The sequence below is a fragment of the Pipra filicauda genome, unplaced genomic scaffold (assembly GCF_003945595.2).
Source record: "Pipra filicauda isolate LSUMZ 115617 unplaced genomic scaffold, ASM394559v2 scaffold116_size3395265_pilon, whole genome shotgun sequence".
Taxonomy (NCBI): Eukaryota; Metazoa; Chordata; class Aves; order Passeriformes; family Pipridae; genus Pipra; species Pipra filicauda.
This window is the reverse complement of record NW_024103618.1, coordinates 2800357-2816725: the sequence shown is the minus strand read 5'-3', so window position 1 is coordinate 2816725 and position 16369 is coordinate 2800357. Positions and strand designations below refer to the sequence as shown.

The 16369-nt window shown below is 37.6% G+C and overlaps 1 protein-coding gene across 1 annotated transcript in view; it reads left to right on the top strand.

Moving 5' to 3' along the window:
* The window catches only part of SCFD2 (sec1 family domain containing 2), a 190987-nt gene that overhangs the window by 19531 nt on the left and 155087 nt on the right, over positions 1 to 16369 (top strand). Inside the window, exon 3 of the mRNA XM_027735944.2 lies at positions 13621 to 13748. Coding sequence (XP_027591745.2) covers positions 13621 to 13748 — 128 coding nt within the window. The remainder of the gene's footprint in view (positions 1 to 13620; positions 13749 to 16369) is intronic.

The following is a 16369-nucleotide window of genomic DNA, read 5'->3' as shown; positions in this document are numbered from 1 at the left end:
ATCTTGTAGGAATGAAACATTTTACTGAACCATTTTGTTGGCCTAAAAGGTAGCCAGTTGAAACTCAGACAGGACTAAGTGATGGTTATGAATATGAGAAAGTTTTAGGAAATTATTTGCATGCACTTTTTTCCTTCACCCCTGCACGATTTGGCCAGCTGTTAGAGGAGCAAGAGTGGATTTTGGGGCAATGCTGGAATGATGGGCTGCTTTATTAGTGACCAAGAGGGCTAAGAAGGTTGTGACATATCTGGAAAACCTTTCAGCATCAAACCTTCTCTTTATTTTGTGAAGTAGTGTATATCCACATCTGCTAATTGGAAAACAGAGTGGGTCAGGTCGCAATAAGCAATTCCACTTCTGAAAGTAGAAAGAATTTCACTTTTCAGTGATTTTTCTTTTGTTTGTCTTGAAGGAAGCAAACTGGCTTCAGCATTCATCTGGATGCTCAGTTGGTTTGTTTCTGGCAGTCCTCCAATTGCTGAGGTGTGCTTGGCTGTTTATCTGGATCAGCCTGCTTTTAATTGTTGCTCTGGGGTCTAAAGATTAGGTGCCACTTTTGGTTTTGAATGATGGTGGACAGCTGGAATAACCTTTTTTTTTTTTTAACTACATGACAATGAATCCACATGCTATTCAAGGCTATACATCTTACCTTTCTACAGGAGACCCTTTGGAAAAACCTTTGAAGACTTCCTAAGAGTGTGTTATGGTTGTGGGGGTGGGCATGCAAGAGAAGAAGAGGAAGAAGCACTCCTAGACCTGGTCCCATGCTGAGTCAATACAGTCCTGAATACTTGTCAAGAAGTGACAACACTACCATGTATTTGGAGCTGAAACTTGTTTTTCCAAGTCCAAGTATGATGTGTAGCTATCCACAGTGTCCCAGTATCACCATAATTGTTTAAGAGCCCCATTAGTACTACTGTTTGAATAATGGAAAAGTGTTAGGGTAGCTGAATGTTCTGTGACCTGTAATAAAAGCTCTTCCACAGAGATGACTGCTGTGAACCTGTTGCAGAAGGGAGGCAACCTTACCAGGGGACTAATAGTTGAAAATTCTAACAGTATGTATTATGTGTTTGGAAATAACATAACGTAGAAAAGGAGCAGATAGGTATTAGAGGAAGAGTTAAACTACTTTGAAGTGTCCTGACCACATCTTAGAACTAGGACATTTTACCCAGTGGATAGTTAATCTTCTTTTCTCTTTGCACAGAACATGTTCAAAATCATGTCTGTATACAAGATGGAGCTTGGTGGGATTTAATACTTCAAGGATTAGTATGACCTAAACATCAGTCGGCTTCTGTCAAAACCAGCCCTACTTTCCTGAGATGCATCTTGCTTGCTCTCCATTCTCTCTAAGTAAACTGCCATCTCCCTGTGCTTAGGATGTCAGCAGACAGGGTTAAAATGATCCAACCTTGTGTTTGGTAAGAACACTTGCTGTAGATCAGAAAGAGGAAACCTTAAAAAAAGATTAATAAAATCCCTCTTTTATTGGTACACTTGACTTCCAGTAAAGTTTTTGAGATAATCCAACTTTTGAAAAAGACACACTGGAATTCATATATTTTAAGACAATCAGAGACATTTGGTTGCAGGATAATAATCATGCAAGATTATAAACTTCAGAGGTTCTTGAAGTCAGTAAGTAAGTGTCATAAAAGGACTTCAGGCAAGGATGATGAACTGTTTCTTGTTGGTGCAATTGCCAGCCATGGCTTCTGTTCCAGGCTGTTTGCATGACTAATGCTTCCCTTTCATTCCTTCCTCAGCTTGGTAAGCAGCAGCAGCTCTGCATGGGTTCCTTTTCCTAACCCCTTACTATCCCAAAGTGCCTTTGTTTCCTCAAGACTTGCCTGAGGGTAACATCTTCCAACATTAGCATGAGGACAAAAAACATATTGCAGTTTGCACAGTAGTCATGTAATGGTGTGAAACATCAGTGGCAGTCCGTTTTGTAGACTGTGAGTAGAGCTGGCTTCAGAAATGTACTTAGGGAGCGCCTGGTCCTTTGCCAGCCATTTCATGCTTGTGCTGTTGCTTCTTCCAGTAGTTCAGCTGGAGCAGCCTTACTTGCTTAGAGGAATTCTCTTTCCAACAAAAGATTTGATAGCTGCTGCAGAAATGTATTTGTAAGGCTTTTGTGTTCTCAGTGTTGCTGGTCACAAGCTTATACATGTAATAGAACAAGTCACTGTTGTAGCTTAACAACAACGATCAGTGTGGACTTCCGTTAGAGGGTTTATGTTGCTTGTGACAGTGAGAAGATATTTATACAAGATTACAATTTTTGGGCTATATTTTTATTCCATCTGTGTACTGTTTGATGAATATTTTTTTACTCATTTTATTCTGATTATATAGCATTTTCTAGAAAGGCACAGTTAGTGAATTTTAAAATTTCTCTATAAAAGGAATTGCTAGTCACTCTGTAAATCCTCCAAATTAAACTCTGGCTCAATATGGAGTTTATCTTATCTTTTCTATTACTAAGGAATAAAGAAAAAAAAGTGTAGTTTAAGGAAACTACCTTTATGTTTCACAGCATATAATCCAGTGGAATACTCCATATTATATTGTTTCCTTATGTTTCACCTTTTGTTGACCTTCAAGTTTATGGGTTCAAGTGGATATTAATGATCTTGGGAATAGCTAGAATAAACAGAACTCAAAGGTGATGAGAACCCATAGCTCCCCAAACTATTTGTTGGACTGGGTAGTTTTGGTTTTTAACACAGGAAAATGCTGTATTGACTGTGTATAATCAGATGAAACATTGTAGAAGTGCTGTCTGTCTAGAGGATATCAGTTTGAAAATATATATATATGTAAAATTCTATTTTAAAAAAAGTTAATGTTTTCCAAGAAATTTTCACTAAGCAAGTGTTCTAGTATTAAGCTGAAACAGAAATTTTGTATTACTAGTCTATGTAAATGGAATAGAATAAGAGGATTTATAAATCAGTTTTCAGATATTCTGTGTGCATATTTGCATGCATACATTTGTGCTGACTTTTATTATGGTAAAATACAGTCCATGAATTATTTTTCTGCTAGCTTGAATTATTTTTTTTTTGGTTTAGTGCACACTGGTGCCATTGGTTTATACTATTATTCTTTGATATTGGAAGCAGCAATGAGTGGAGTTGCATTTCTTTTCAATAACATCATTAATGCACAGCTGCACTGTCTCATGTATGTGGTTATTAGCAAGTAAAGTTGTTTTCTGTCATAGATGCTAAAGTGTATATGTTAAACTTTTTGGCTTTCTGAAGCCAAAAAGCTTATTATATGTGTATCACAGCATATATATATATAAATATGTCTGTATTTAGATCAACGTGAAACAAGACTGTGGTTAAAATGCTTGTCGTTACAAGTTTACATGATGCTTGGACTGAGGAAATGTTTGATAAAACTGAAGATGGTGGGTTTGGCAAGAGACAAACCTGCCTCACATGAGTTGACCACACTCATCAGACTTGTGTACATATTCTAGTTTATAACTATGGCCATCTGTAAAGTAGATACATGAATGAGACAAAAAAAGTTAAGTTTCTCTTTTATTTTTTTTAATCAAAAAAAAAAGGCAAAATGTAGAATGCTATATTATCATTTACTTTTCTTAGGAGGATTTTTTCCCTTCTTTTTAATTAATTCCTGATGTGAACTGAATCCTTGCCAACCTTTTAATAATTAATTGTTAAATTTTATTGTCATTCAGTTTACCTTCGAAACCAAAAATATATCAAATTTTAGGAGTCTGATTTACTGTCCATTATCTGTGAGGGAGGGAAAAAGAATTTAGCCCAAAGCAAAGAGCTTTGGGTAAACAAAGGTAAACAAAGAACTTGTGGGACAGTTTGAGGTTGCTGTGTGTTTCTTGTGTTTGTAAGTACCTCTGAACTGTTTTGTTTTTAAGTTTTCCCATGCTCTACTGATAACAGGGAGCATATTTCTTCCTGCAAATCCTGTTCCATACTTCACATGCTTATTTGTAAGATGAATGGAAACTTATTCTGTCATGATACTCAGTAACAAATTCAAATCATACTTTCCCATTACTGTTGGTCTTAGTCACTGGTTGCGTCTGGTGAATCTTATTTTCTCTTTTCCTAATGTTACTTAGCAGTTTGTTTTATCATCTTTTGTCTGAAAATGATGGCAAAATTTAAGTTAACTTGACTGGGTGTACAGCATTGCCCTGACATTGCAGTGTCAGTATCTGTAGGTATGCCTTTATGAATCTAAATATCATAGGTTGAATATAATAACTTGCAACTGTTCCCTCTCTTATTGCTGTGTTTTAACCAACTTTCCCCTTGTGCACTAAACAGTGTACCCTTCATTTGTTAGCCAGAGCTTTCCAAGAGTAACCCCTGTGCTCTGCCTGTTGGATTTTTTTTTTTATGGCCATGTTGAGTCAGCTGTAGACAAAACCAGTAATGAAGGAAAACGTGGGCTGTATCCTGTGGAGCTGCCTGGAAGTTGCTCCCAGCTGTCAAGGAGTAGGCAAATCAAGTTCTCTGCTTCCCACTTTGGTTTGCAGCATGATTCTCTATGCTGGCTCAGTGTTGCTGGCACAGGGAGATCCATGCCAAGGTGAAAACAGGGGAGAGGAGGCAAAATATTATGAAACTTTTTGACTTCTAGGGGCAAATTTTGTCTTTTTATGAACAAGTCTATGTATTAATCCAATTAATACTGTACTTCCTTGGTATTTCTATCTGTATATTGAACTATATACAGTGAACTGAACAATAAACTCATGATATAAATGTGTTACTTCTCACCCTTATTATTACTACAGATATTTCAGGTAATCCAGAGGGGAATCCATTGTAGAACTGTGTGGCTGATCAGCAGCTCCCAGTTTTGCTCACAGCACTTTAGCCTTGCTGGCTGCAAACTGATTTCCAGCACTTCAAATATTATTTCAGAACTGTTTTTAAAATACCTGGCAGCTTCTGTTTTATACATTGGTTGTTTAAAATAAGTGTTTTAAAATAAATTGGTGACAAAAGGCTCTTAAGAATTTAGTCTTATTTTAATGATATTTTTTCTGTATCTTTAGACTGGGATTATATTTTTAATTAAAAATTTATGCTGCTTGTGTCTTGCAGAAAAGTAATTCTATAATTTGATAATGAAATTTTCTTACATCTAATAAATAGTAATTTGGGCATATAGGACTATGCTTTAAATGGTACAGAAACATTTATATACCAGGAAGTACTCCTAGTGTAGATGTAGTAAATAGCAAAGTATATCACATTGGAAAGGCCTTTAGTTTTCTTTTGGGGAAAGTTCAATAGTTTGCAGAACTAACAATATAGAAAATTCATTTACGTGACCCTTTCTGTTGTAGGACTTGATTTATTTTTTGCTGAAACACTGAAATATCTTCTGAACTTTGCAGTGCACTTTAATTGACAGATTAATTTCTCATAGCTTCTTTCATCTATTTTTGTAGTGGGATTATTTCTTTACAATTCCTGTTTGCAGTGTGGAAAAATGCAAATCTCAAGACCTTATGCGTTGTTGAGGCAGAAAAGTTGGTGTTTTAACAGCACTCCCCATGACCTTTAGTGAATCAATTGTTTTATCGATCAAATTATGCTAGTATGAGTTAATTAATTAACTTGATCTTGATGTGACACAGCCTTCCTGGAGTATATGCAGAAAGGAGAGAGAGGAAAGAAGGGTCTGTATAAACACCACATGCAAAGGCTGAATCTATCAGCCTGCCATTAGCCCTTTATCTAAGAGGCTCTTGGCATATAAATCAAACAATAACCTCTCTGTTTTGACTCTGTGCCAAAGTATACAGCCACAGTTGAGTCTAGGACAGATTACACCCACCAAGTGGCTTGAGGGCTTGGAGTGAAACTGGGAAATAACCATTAAATTCTTCAGAAACATGTTTATGTTATTTAATGTTGGCTGTTGGAATTTTTTTTTTTTGGTACCATTTATATGTTCTAATCATAAAAACTAGTACATGGAGGCATTTTAACATACATCTAAGTGAGAATGTGAGAATAATGTTCTAAGTTTAAGGGCTGTGAAGAGCTTGTTTTTTAAAATGTTTTGTGTGTTATGCCACATTGCAGTATTTTTACTAATCTATGACAAAGGTGGTAATATCCATGCTCCTGCAATTTTCTTCAAGCACAATACAAAGATGACATGAGGTTTTTGTTTACTTTTTTCCTCAGGTTAGGATGGATCAGAAAATAGTTCAAGTTTCTACTGTCTGAGGGGCATTTAATTAGACTGAGCTGAGCTTCCAACTACAAAATGTCCACCAGCAGAATTACAGTCCACTGCTAAGGGCCACTTTAAAACTTATTTATTTTACTTTCTTAGAAATAAATAGATTTAGTCCCTTTTGAGGATGTACAATTTACGTTTATCTAAAAATAAAAATATTGAGGATTTTGTGTTTTCCTGCTGAATCTTCAGTTGAACATATTGGCTAGCCCATCAAGTACATGTGCTCGGGATGCACACAAGTCACAGCCATGCTAGAAACTGAACTCCTGGAAATACTGATAGCTGTTTCTGTATGGAAAAATTTTGAGTAAATTGTATTGGAGCCATTTGGTCACTTTTAGAAGGGTGAAATTAAGAGCAGATTAATTCTCTGAGCCCAGCTGTGTCCTGGGAGCATGGCAATGTGGAGGTCAGCTCTTTTCATCCACACGGCATTCCCTGCAGCTTCCACACGTGATCCTGCGACCTGGAGCAGCTGCTATTTAGGGGAGGGTGTTCCACATCTCGTTGGTTCTTTCCAGTGGGGGGCTACTGTGCAAGGAGTGGGGTGCGACCAGGGACTTGGCTATCCCCACCACAGTTGCTGTGCTGGCACTTGTCCCCGGGAATCCACAGTATATCCGTGTGGCCTTGGCGCAGCCTCCGCTGTCTCGGAAACAGCAGGGCAGTTGGAGGAGGGAGGATGTCTCTTGATTCATGGCCCCTCTCTCCAGCCTCATGGCCAGATCATGGCATCTTATCGCAGGCTTGTGCTTCTCCTTGGTTTATCGGTATTCAAATGACATATTGCCAGAAATGGATTTATCCTTCATAGTTATGGCCTTCTGACCACCTGGTGTTGTTTTTTGAAGTGCTGTGCACTTAGTGTGGACGTTTTATTGCCTTTAAACAAATGTGTCATTGCAAAGGCAATAGTTGGCAGCATGCTTACTTTTTTTTTGTTTTTTTTTTAGCAGTCACTCAGTTTTGGGCAGCTTTGTGGTATTAATGACGCTTTAATTTAATCTTTACTGAATTTTTCCCTTCTCCCTTCCTCTTATGAAAATATACAGGCGCAGCTGAGGCAGCTGAGCTATAAAGCTACATAGACGAAAGGTGAAAGTTTTGCTGATACAGTAACCACAGAATCTGTCACGTGTTGAGACTATCACAATTTTCTTTCTGATTTTTTTTTTATCTGTGAAAGTACAAAGATGACTTTGTCATGCTGAAATTCTGTCATTTCAGTTGATTAATTTTTGAACCCTGTCACATTTATTTTCTGTCACCTATTCAGAGCCTGTGTCAGCAAATTGCTCTTTGAAATCCTGTGCCCTTTGCCAGGTGTAGAAATAACCACATTTGCTTATTCTTCCTTCCTTAGTATATTGCTTGTATGATGTTCTCCACCTGGTTATTTGTTTTTTCTGATGTTGGATGTGCTTTCACCTGACCCCAAGAGGTTTAAAACCAAAGAAAAACTGTACAATTTTTTCCCCTTTATTAATTTGAACGAGAGGAGATCTGGGAAGGAAACTGTACATAGATACTGATTTCTCAATTTGGCCTTTGAAAAGGTTATGGAAGAGTCTTCTTGACCTGTTTTTCAGTAAGCTTGGGAACATGGCAAGGGTTACGTGTAACTGAAAGAAATACCAGTGTTTTATAAGGGGAAAACAGGATGACCTGAACTTGTCCTGTTAGGCAAAGAAGTCCAGACAAAAATCCAGTAATAGATAATGTACATGTCAGTTTTATGTTCCTTGACTGGAAATCAGATCACATCAAAGTAATTTGCAATGGCTTTCCAGAGACTACTGATGTGGCTGATAATTTTGGTGATTATGGTAGGCTGCTTGGACAAGAGTGTTTGACTTGTTCTTATTGGTTAATTATTCATGCTGATTGAGGAAATATATTGGCAAAGTAATATTATAAATGCTAAGGGGGCTAGGAATGGCCTATTTATGTATCTGAAAACGTAATTGTAAATGGGGAATACTTAGTGATTGAATGGACCTATTTTCTAGTATAGGCTTATTGCTTCTTGCCCTTTTGCTCTTGCATTAGAGACCTGGAAGACAATATTTTAATAATTTATAAGTGATAGACAAGACCTGGAGCAGTAAGGGAAGTAAATATCTTTCTATACAAAACACTAGTCATTTCAGCCAAGGGTAAAGTTGTGGTGTTGTGTATTGGACCTCCCAGGGAGGTGCCCCCAGGTGCACTTCTTTAGTCAAAGATTAAAGTCTTTGACTTTAGTTTTGCGTCTGCTCTGAGAGTTTGTTCTCCATTGACTAGCACTTGATTTCACCTATTTCCAGACTACTGCTTCCAGCTTGGTGATAGCACATCTTGGTGCCACCAACCTCTCCTCTTCTCCCCAAATATGTTCAAAATTAGTAGCTTTGAGACAGCCTACAGACAATCACAGGTAGGTAGGGGCACTTTCTGTGTCAGATAAACTTGGCAATATTGTCCTTGCAGGAGTAGACCAGACCAGATCAAAAGAATAAGTTACAATTATTTTAACAGACGCAAGATTAGAGATTTGATTTTCAACTTGTAAATGTCTAGATGAAGCAAATTAATATAGTGATCTGAGCTGTGTTGAAAAATAACCAACTTTTTCCTGTCTGACTCAATGCATAGTCCCCCACGGAACGTGTTTCTGAAAGGCATTCCATGGGAATGAGAACGAGCTCCCCTACAGTGAGTGTTGCTGAAGCTAGCACACCATCACCAAAAGAACTGCTTACCAAACTGAACCCTTATTTCTGCTTAGGGCTTTGGCTTTGTAGCCCTGGCATCTTGCTACCATTGAACAACAGACTTCATTGTTTGGTCTTTCCTTTGGTTATTGTAAATTTGGGAAGCCAGCTAGTTAGCTACTTCATGGCTAAACTGTTCTGTTACTGATTTTTGTTTTTCCACCTCTCCTATCTTTAATTAAAGAAAGTGTGCCTCTGAAGACTGCAAATCAGAGCTGCTTTGAAGCACCTGCAGCTATCTTCAGTCAGCATGGAACATCTCAGTCTTTCTGACCTGGTTCTCATCAGCCCCCCTCTCCTGGCACTATTGGCAGTTGATGTCTCATTTTAGGGTTCATATAGATTATGGATCGGATGATTTGGTCCTTTTTCCCCTCTTTGTCTTCATGATTCAGTTTTGAAAACTGCATGCAAATACCAGTAGGGAAGCTGCATCTTTTAGTTGTCTAGATTTCTCCCTCTTTGTTTATATCCTTCTTTATTGTTGTTTTAAAGTATGAAATATATGCAGTTAAGTGTTAATTAGTTTTGTAACAGAGAATGACTCATTTAAAAAAATTTGTGTTTGTGTATGAGGGGAAGGGAGAAATTTGCAATTATCAAATGTCTGTCAAAGACTGCTTTATGTATATAGAATGGTATAGCTGTGTCCGATGGGGCTTTTCACAGACTTCAGCTTTATCTCTGGACATAATGCAGTATTAATAAACTTCCAATTTTCTACCAGGTAACTGCTACACTTGTTTCTATTAAATTCTGTTTTCTGAGATGACTGGTTAATAGGTACAATGACCATAACAACTAAAGGAAGGGACAGGGTATCAAACTCGTGAGCAAAACTCCAAATTTCTTGGTGAAACTGGTTAATCTCACAGGCCTCTGAATTTTAGTGTTCTCTTTCTCAGGCTTGCAGTGCCCTGCAAAACATTTTGTAATAGAAATGCACAGAATTTTTAATGCACTAATATTTTAATGCACTAAAATTTTAAATGCACTAATATTTTCCTAATTTTGTGACATTTATTTTGAAGGGTGGTTTTGAGTTCCTGAGCTGCACTGTAGTATAACTGTAAAGAATTTATTTTTTCTCAAGCAAAAACTCATCCTTCAGACGATATCTTTAGGGGTTTTGTAATGCATAAAGTATTTTAAAAACCCCAAACTATTTAGTTTCAGAAAACTACTTTCAGAGCGCAGCGGTTTACTAGATAACTGGTAAAATCAATAAATAAGTCTTGGGAGGTCAAGGAATGCAAGAGAAAAGAGAAATTTGAATTGGGGTACTAGATCCCATACAAATCACTGATTACCAGTGTCACTGGATTAGGACATTTGGACCAAAGCAGAGGAACTCAGATGAGAAAAAGAGGAGGGGAAGGGCACCATGACAAGGGCTGGAAGGCAGTCGCAGACAAATGTCTCACCAAAAGGGGAAGATAAGATAACATATTGTCCAAGTGTTAGAAATCTCTAAAAGGAAAATGTGGTAACTTCTCAGATCAGGCAGGAGGCAATACCACAGCCCTGTACTGCATCCTACTGACTCATTCCCAGCAGTCATTCCTGTCTGCTCACTGATGAAGGTTAAGAACGGGCAGTGTTTCAAAGCAAAAGCCCTTCTCGGAAAGGGTAATAGAGGGGGAACAGGAAAAGTGTTTGCAGCAGAAAACATAGAAGTACTCTTGTGGCTCTTTTTCCCTATTTAAAAAAAAAATAAAAAAGGCTGAGTTTAGGAACTGTTGCTTTCTCTGGGTTGACCTAGTCAGTTGACTGTGTTAGCTATTGATATGTATTGATCTCATCCTGTTTATCTATTGTTTTATATATGATACCTAAACTACTAGGTATTCTGCAAAGCAGTGGGAAGAAAAATGTCTACAGAAACTCGATAGATTACACAGAGATGCAAGCATGCAGGAGTGTGGTTGACTCCCATCTGCTTTTAGGCTGTACCACAGTTGTTTTGCTTTCTGCTATTTTTGGTGTATTAAAGCAGCCCTCAGGGATCCCTCAAACTTTAGTCCTTGGGATTAAAGAAAACCTACTGTGGCTAAAGGAGGAAGAAAGAAATTAAAAAGCAAAAAGCAAGTCAACACTCCTCCCTTTTTTTTTCCTTAAAGCATTAGTATGACTTATTCATATATTTTTAGGTTTTTGTTTAGTTTAAAATATTTAGTCTGTTATTTTGGAGGGGTATTATAGTTTAAAATATTAACAAGTAGAAGTACCAGCTGAAACAGGGACTTGTAGTGATTATACAAATATAGTGCATGATGCTTTCAAAGACCTTGCTGTCTAAAGTGACAGGACTAATCAACACATGGTGTGGAAAGGGAGAACAGAAAGCAAGGATAACAGCTGGAAAAATGGTGTAACCGTATGTACATTCTTACTTTTACTGAGGTTTATAGATGTTTTGGGGATGAATTTTCCACACTTTATTGTTTGCTAAATATCTTTATGAAGTACAGGAGTAAGAAAGATGAGACTACCAAAATGTGCAAAATTTCAGAGGCTTTTATTTTAGCTTCCTTATGTTGCCTGTTTTCCTTTTTTTGAATGGCTTAGCTCCTGGCATCTGTGTTTATGTGAGACTCTCTGCTTACATTTTTGGTCATGAAGAGAATTGTGAAAATAAGAACAGATTAAAAATCTTGAAAAGAAGCTTGAGTTTTCTTCCAAGTAGGGAAAAAAGTTTTTTTAACACTAGCTTCCTGCTCATTTAGGCCCAATTCCTGGTCTCTCTCGATTTGGTATTGCAACTGCGTGTTCAGGAACGGATTAGTTAACAGGCAAGGCAGTGGCCTTGTAAAATTCAAATGTGAGGCACAGTTGTAAATGACAGTGAGACATACCCTGTGAACAGGATCAATAGGCTGCATTTAAAAGTGATGCCTGGTGGGGAGGACTGCATCATAATTGAGTAGATAGTGTATAAAACCAGCATACCTGAGGATCATAGAATCATAGAGTCATTAAGGTTGGAAAAGACCTCCAAGATCATCAAGTCCAACCTCTGACTGAGTACGCCTATGCCCACTAAACCATATCACAAAGTGCCACATCTGCTTGGTTTTTGAATGCTTCCAGGTACAGTGACTCCACCATTTCCCTAGGGAGCCTGTTCCAATGCTTGACAACCCTTTCCATAAAGAAATTTTTCGTATTGTGTTGAAGCATCTAGTTGCTTTGGAAATATGTTCCTTATTTCTTGCACTATTGTATGTTAAATATCAGTGTGCGTTTTCTTGTGAGGAATCCCTTTGGAGCCGCTGCCCATGAACAGTTGAAGCATCGGTGCTCAGATCCCACTTGGCGATGGAGTAGAGGGATTTGCTGCAGATGTCCCGGCTGCTTTTGGGAGGTGCTGCCTCCTGCCCCTGTTACTGGAAATTTAATTTTTAAATTTCATTTAATATTTAAATTTAATAATTTTTTTTTTTCTTAAAGCATGGCAGTAGGGTGAAATTTGCTCTTCCTAGTCATTTACAATTAGTTCAGAAGAAGAGTAACTCAACGCTCTTCCCATGGTCCTTCCACCCACTCGGGCTTTAACAGAGGATGTGGGTTTCTAGGATGTCTGGAGTGGAGTTGGCAATCCTCTTACCTGATTTGGGAGACAGCTCAGATTTGCTAAATACAGCCCTGATGTTGCAACAGAGCATAAGCACAGCTGCTCTGTAATGGTTATCAAATGAATTATTGGGGTGTCTTATTTTCCATGAAACAAAGCTTGTTTTGGCATTTTTATAAGCCTGTTTTAAATTACATCAAAACATATTTAGGAGTTAAGTGTCTCCTGAAGAAAAAACAGAGGAAAGCTTTTTCTTTAAAATAGAAAATAAATTAAAAAAAAAAATTCTACATGGTTAATCTCAATGTGTGGCTTTAGCCCCAAGCAAGGGTTTTTCCTCCCTTCTCCTCCCCTGCCACTGAGAAAACACTGAATTCATTCACACCAGCAACAAATGCAGCTTCCTGGAGGAGAGAGAAGACTGACAGGGAACTGAGTGCAAATGAGCTACATAAAAGCCTAATTTAAGTTTAGCAACAACAACGATAAAAAGGAATCTCTAAGTACAGCAATCATAAGAACAGTTATATTCTGCTATGCATTATCCTTTTCATGTATGGAGAATCCATGAATCCAGTGTGTTGGAAGTTCATCAGTTCATACCAACAGCCTTCAGAATTGGAAGTACTGGCTTTGGGATTTAAACTCTCATGATGAAGCTAGAACCTATCCTTTCCATAGCTTTTTGGTAGCTGAAGTAGTTTGGACTGTTTCTGCTATTCCCATGGTTAAACAGTAGTGGTTACTTTGAGGATTACATGCTTAATTATTATACATGAATTCTAATGCTTTATAATTGGCAGCAAAAAAATCTAGCTTCTTTTTTCTAAAACTGTAGCAACTGTTCTGGTAAGAATAATCAAGCTTTTATATCACTTTATTTTTGCTTGTATCCTGCCCACCTCAGAGATTACTAAATAGAAGCACTCATCTCAAAATATAAATGTTGTCTTAAGCCTACTCCATTATTCAAGCATTGTTTAGTGTAACCCTGTCATATTCTTATAGTGATCCAGCTGCCAAAGCTCTCTGGGAGTCCTTCATGAACCTCAAACAAAAGGAAGCTGTGATGGAGGCCAGGAGACACCTTGTGGAGGCTGCAAGCAGAGAAAATTTACCTATTAAGATGAGCATGGGTGAGTAATGTGACATAGCCTTCCTGACGTAACCCTCTTGGAAAAAACTCACCCATCCTTGGTTCACCCCCATCCTTGTCAACAGATTTCAGGTGAGCATTGTGGCTACCATAGGATCTTTCTAATATATAAGTGAGACACAATTTTATTTTGTTTTAAATACAACAACCTTAAAAAGATCAAGAGCCATGAAGAAGCAGTGGGTTTCTAGAAGGAGGGTTTTAAAGGCATATGCGAATGATTAGCAGTGCTACTTGTCTGTATTTTGCAAAGCATGAGAATTTAGGTTTTCTTAAAAAACCAGCAGGATTTGTGTCCTGAAAGCAGGCATTGTAAATAGCAATTGATAGAAGTTGTGCAGATCTTACATATGATTACTTTATATAGGTAGTAGTTGCATTACATAGGTAGTGAGTTTTACGTGAAGTAAGGCTGCCTGGCTCAAGAGAATTTAAGCTGAAAAACACGTCTAGACACTCTTTAAACCTGAATTCTTCAAAATGTTAGAGATACAGATTAAAACATAATGACTTTCAATAGCGCTTTTAGAACCTCATTCTCGTTATATACCATACTCAGTGATATGCAGGAATTGATATAATGTTAGTTTTATAAAAACTGGTATTGGTCTATACAGCAGTGTTTTTCTGTATTGTATGTACTCTTGGGACTATTTTATGCTGAACTTTTCATCAAGAGAGAAAGGTCCTCATGGAATAAGAGCAATAGACTTTTATCTGTGACTCCAGAGTAAACTGCCAAGATATTCTAGAAGAATTAGATGTACAGCCAACTCATGAACTCTTAATAACTATAACATGTAATATATTGTATGGTCTTTAAAAATACCAGGTAGATTATTAATCAGAAATTCTAAATTTATGTAACATTAATACTGTAAGCTGTTTTAAAGAAATTGAAAAGGAGCAACTGTGAGAGGGCTATTACAAATTTGTCTGAAGGAGGCAAGGGACAGTAAAGAATAAAATCCTGTTTAAGCTTTCAATGTACGTATCAGTATTCTCCATAATAAAGTTAAGAAGCCCCCATGTTGTTGTATGACATGCACCATTAAAAAAATTATTATTAACATTGAAACTCATCTTTGTTATAAAAGTAATTACTTCTTGTCTTTGAGAGGCAACAATCCATCTATGACCTTTGCTCCTTTGTGTGAATGATTAGATTAGCCACCCTTTCTTCTGTATCTCCTTCCTGTGGTATTCAGTGAAGGCTGCAATAACCTGGTTCTTAATCATAGTAGGTGACACTTACAGATGGCAGTCTAAATGTCTAATGTATGCAGGCCCAATGTAGTACCGTACAGAAACATTTAGGAGTTGATGGTGAAACAAATTTTTTAATTTCTTGTCTTGTTTTTTTTTGAAATGTAGCATAAACTAATGTTTATGGAATTTTGTTCTTCTGTAAATTGTATATTTATCTTGCACTAGTATCATAATCAGTTGTTAACTTTGTAGTAGAACTTCAAAGGGTGAAATAAAATTAGAGACAGTCTTGTAAATGATAAACAGGGATAAAATGAGAAACAAAGAAAGGAGGGCACTACAGTCACCAAAATAAAAAATTCTTGAGCATAAATGCAGAAAACTGAAAACTCACGCCCAGATGTCACACTGTGTGATGACATATATTTATTAATGACTTTTTAAAACAGATCTGCATTTTTACATCATTCATTGCTTGTTCATCGTGCTACAGAACATCTTAGTTCTCTGTCAGGAAGCTGAAAATTGTGTTGTTTATCAGTTGCTGCATTTGCTGAGACAGAAAAAAATCTAGTGGCCTGTTCTGGTCCTGATTGCTGTGTTTTCTTGAAAGGTTCCTTCCACTGCAGCTGTGATATGAGGCAACATTGGCTGGAGAGAAGGGAAATGCTTTCACTCTGCTCTGCGCTTAGACTTGAGTTTTTATGATTTTACCTCAGGTTCTGCATGTACTGGAAGATCTCAGTGGATTGCACATTGGTTTTCCCAACACTTAGGATATTTTCTGAGTTTTTTATGGCTCTAATATTAAATGTCAGTGAGTTTTTCTAGCATGAAAGTTTCCTCTTACTCTCATTACTAAGACCGGCTGTGTCAGACGGTTAGAGTATTTTCCTTACTACTACTTTCTTGCCTTTTTTCCCCCTTGGAAATAAGGAGTGAATTACATTTGAAAGCAAAGCTTTGAATTACATTTGGTGTAGCCAAGCCCTCCTGCAGTGGCCACCTGCCTGAAAAACCGCATCATGTGTGACACTGGCAGCATGGGAGCCCTGTGAAGCGATTGGAAACTCGATCCCATCCTGTTTTCATATTTTCAGTGTAAAGGAAATAAATTCAGTTGTTTTCTGGGCTTTGAAAGGCTGCTCACTGCTCTGAGGTGTGCATGTGCTTGCCCATGTTTCCCTGCAAGCAATGTGCCTGATGCCCAGCTTTCCTCTTTCTCTGCCTGGCTGCGTGTGGCAGGAGCTCTGACAGTTGTGGGAGGACATGCAGCTCAAGTTTTTGCTTTTCGGTACCTTCTGAATGTGTCTGCCTCCTCCTGAGAGGGAAGGACAGTAGGAAAACTGTAGAAGGGGACTCATATCTTCTCTCCAACACCTCTAAATGTCT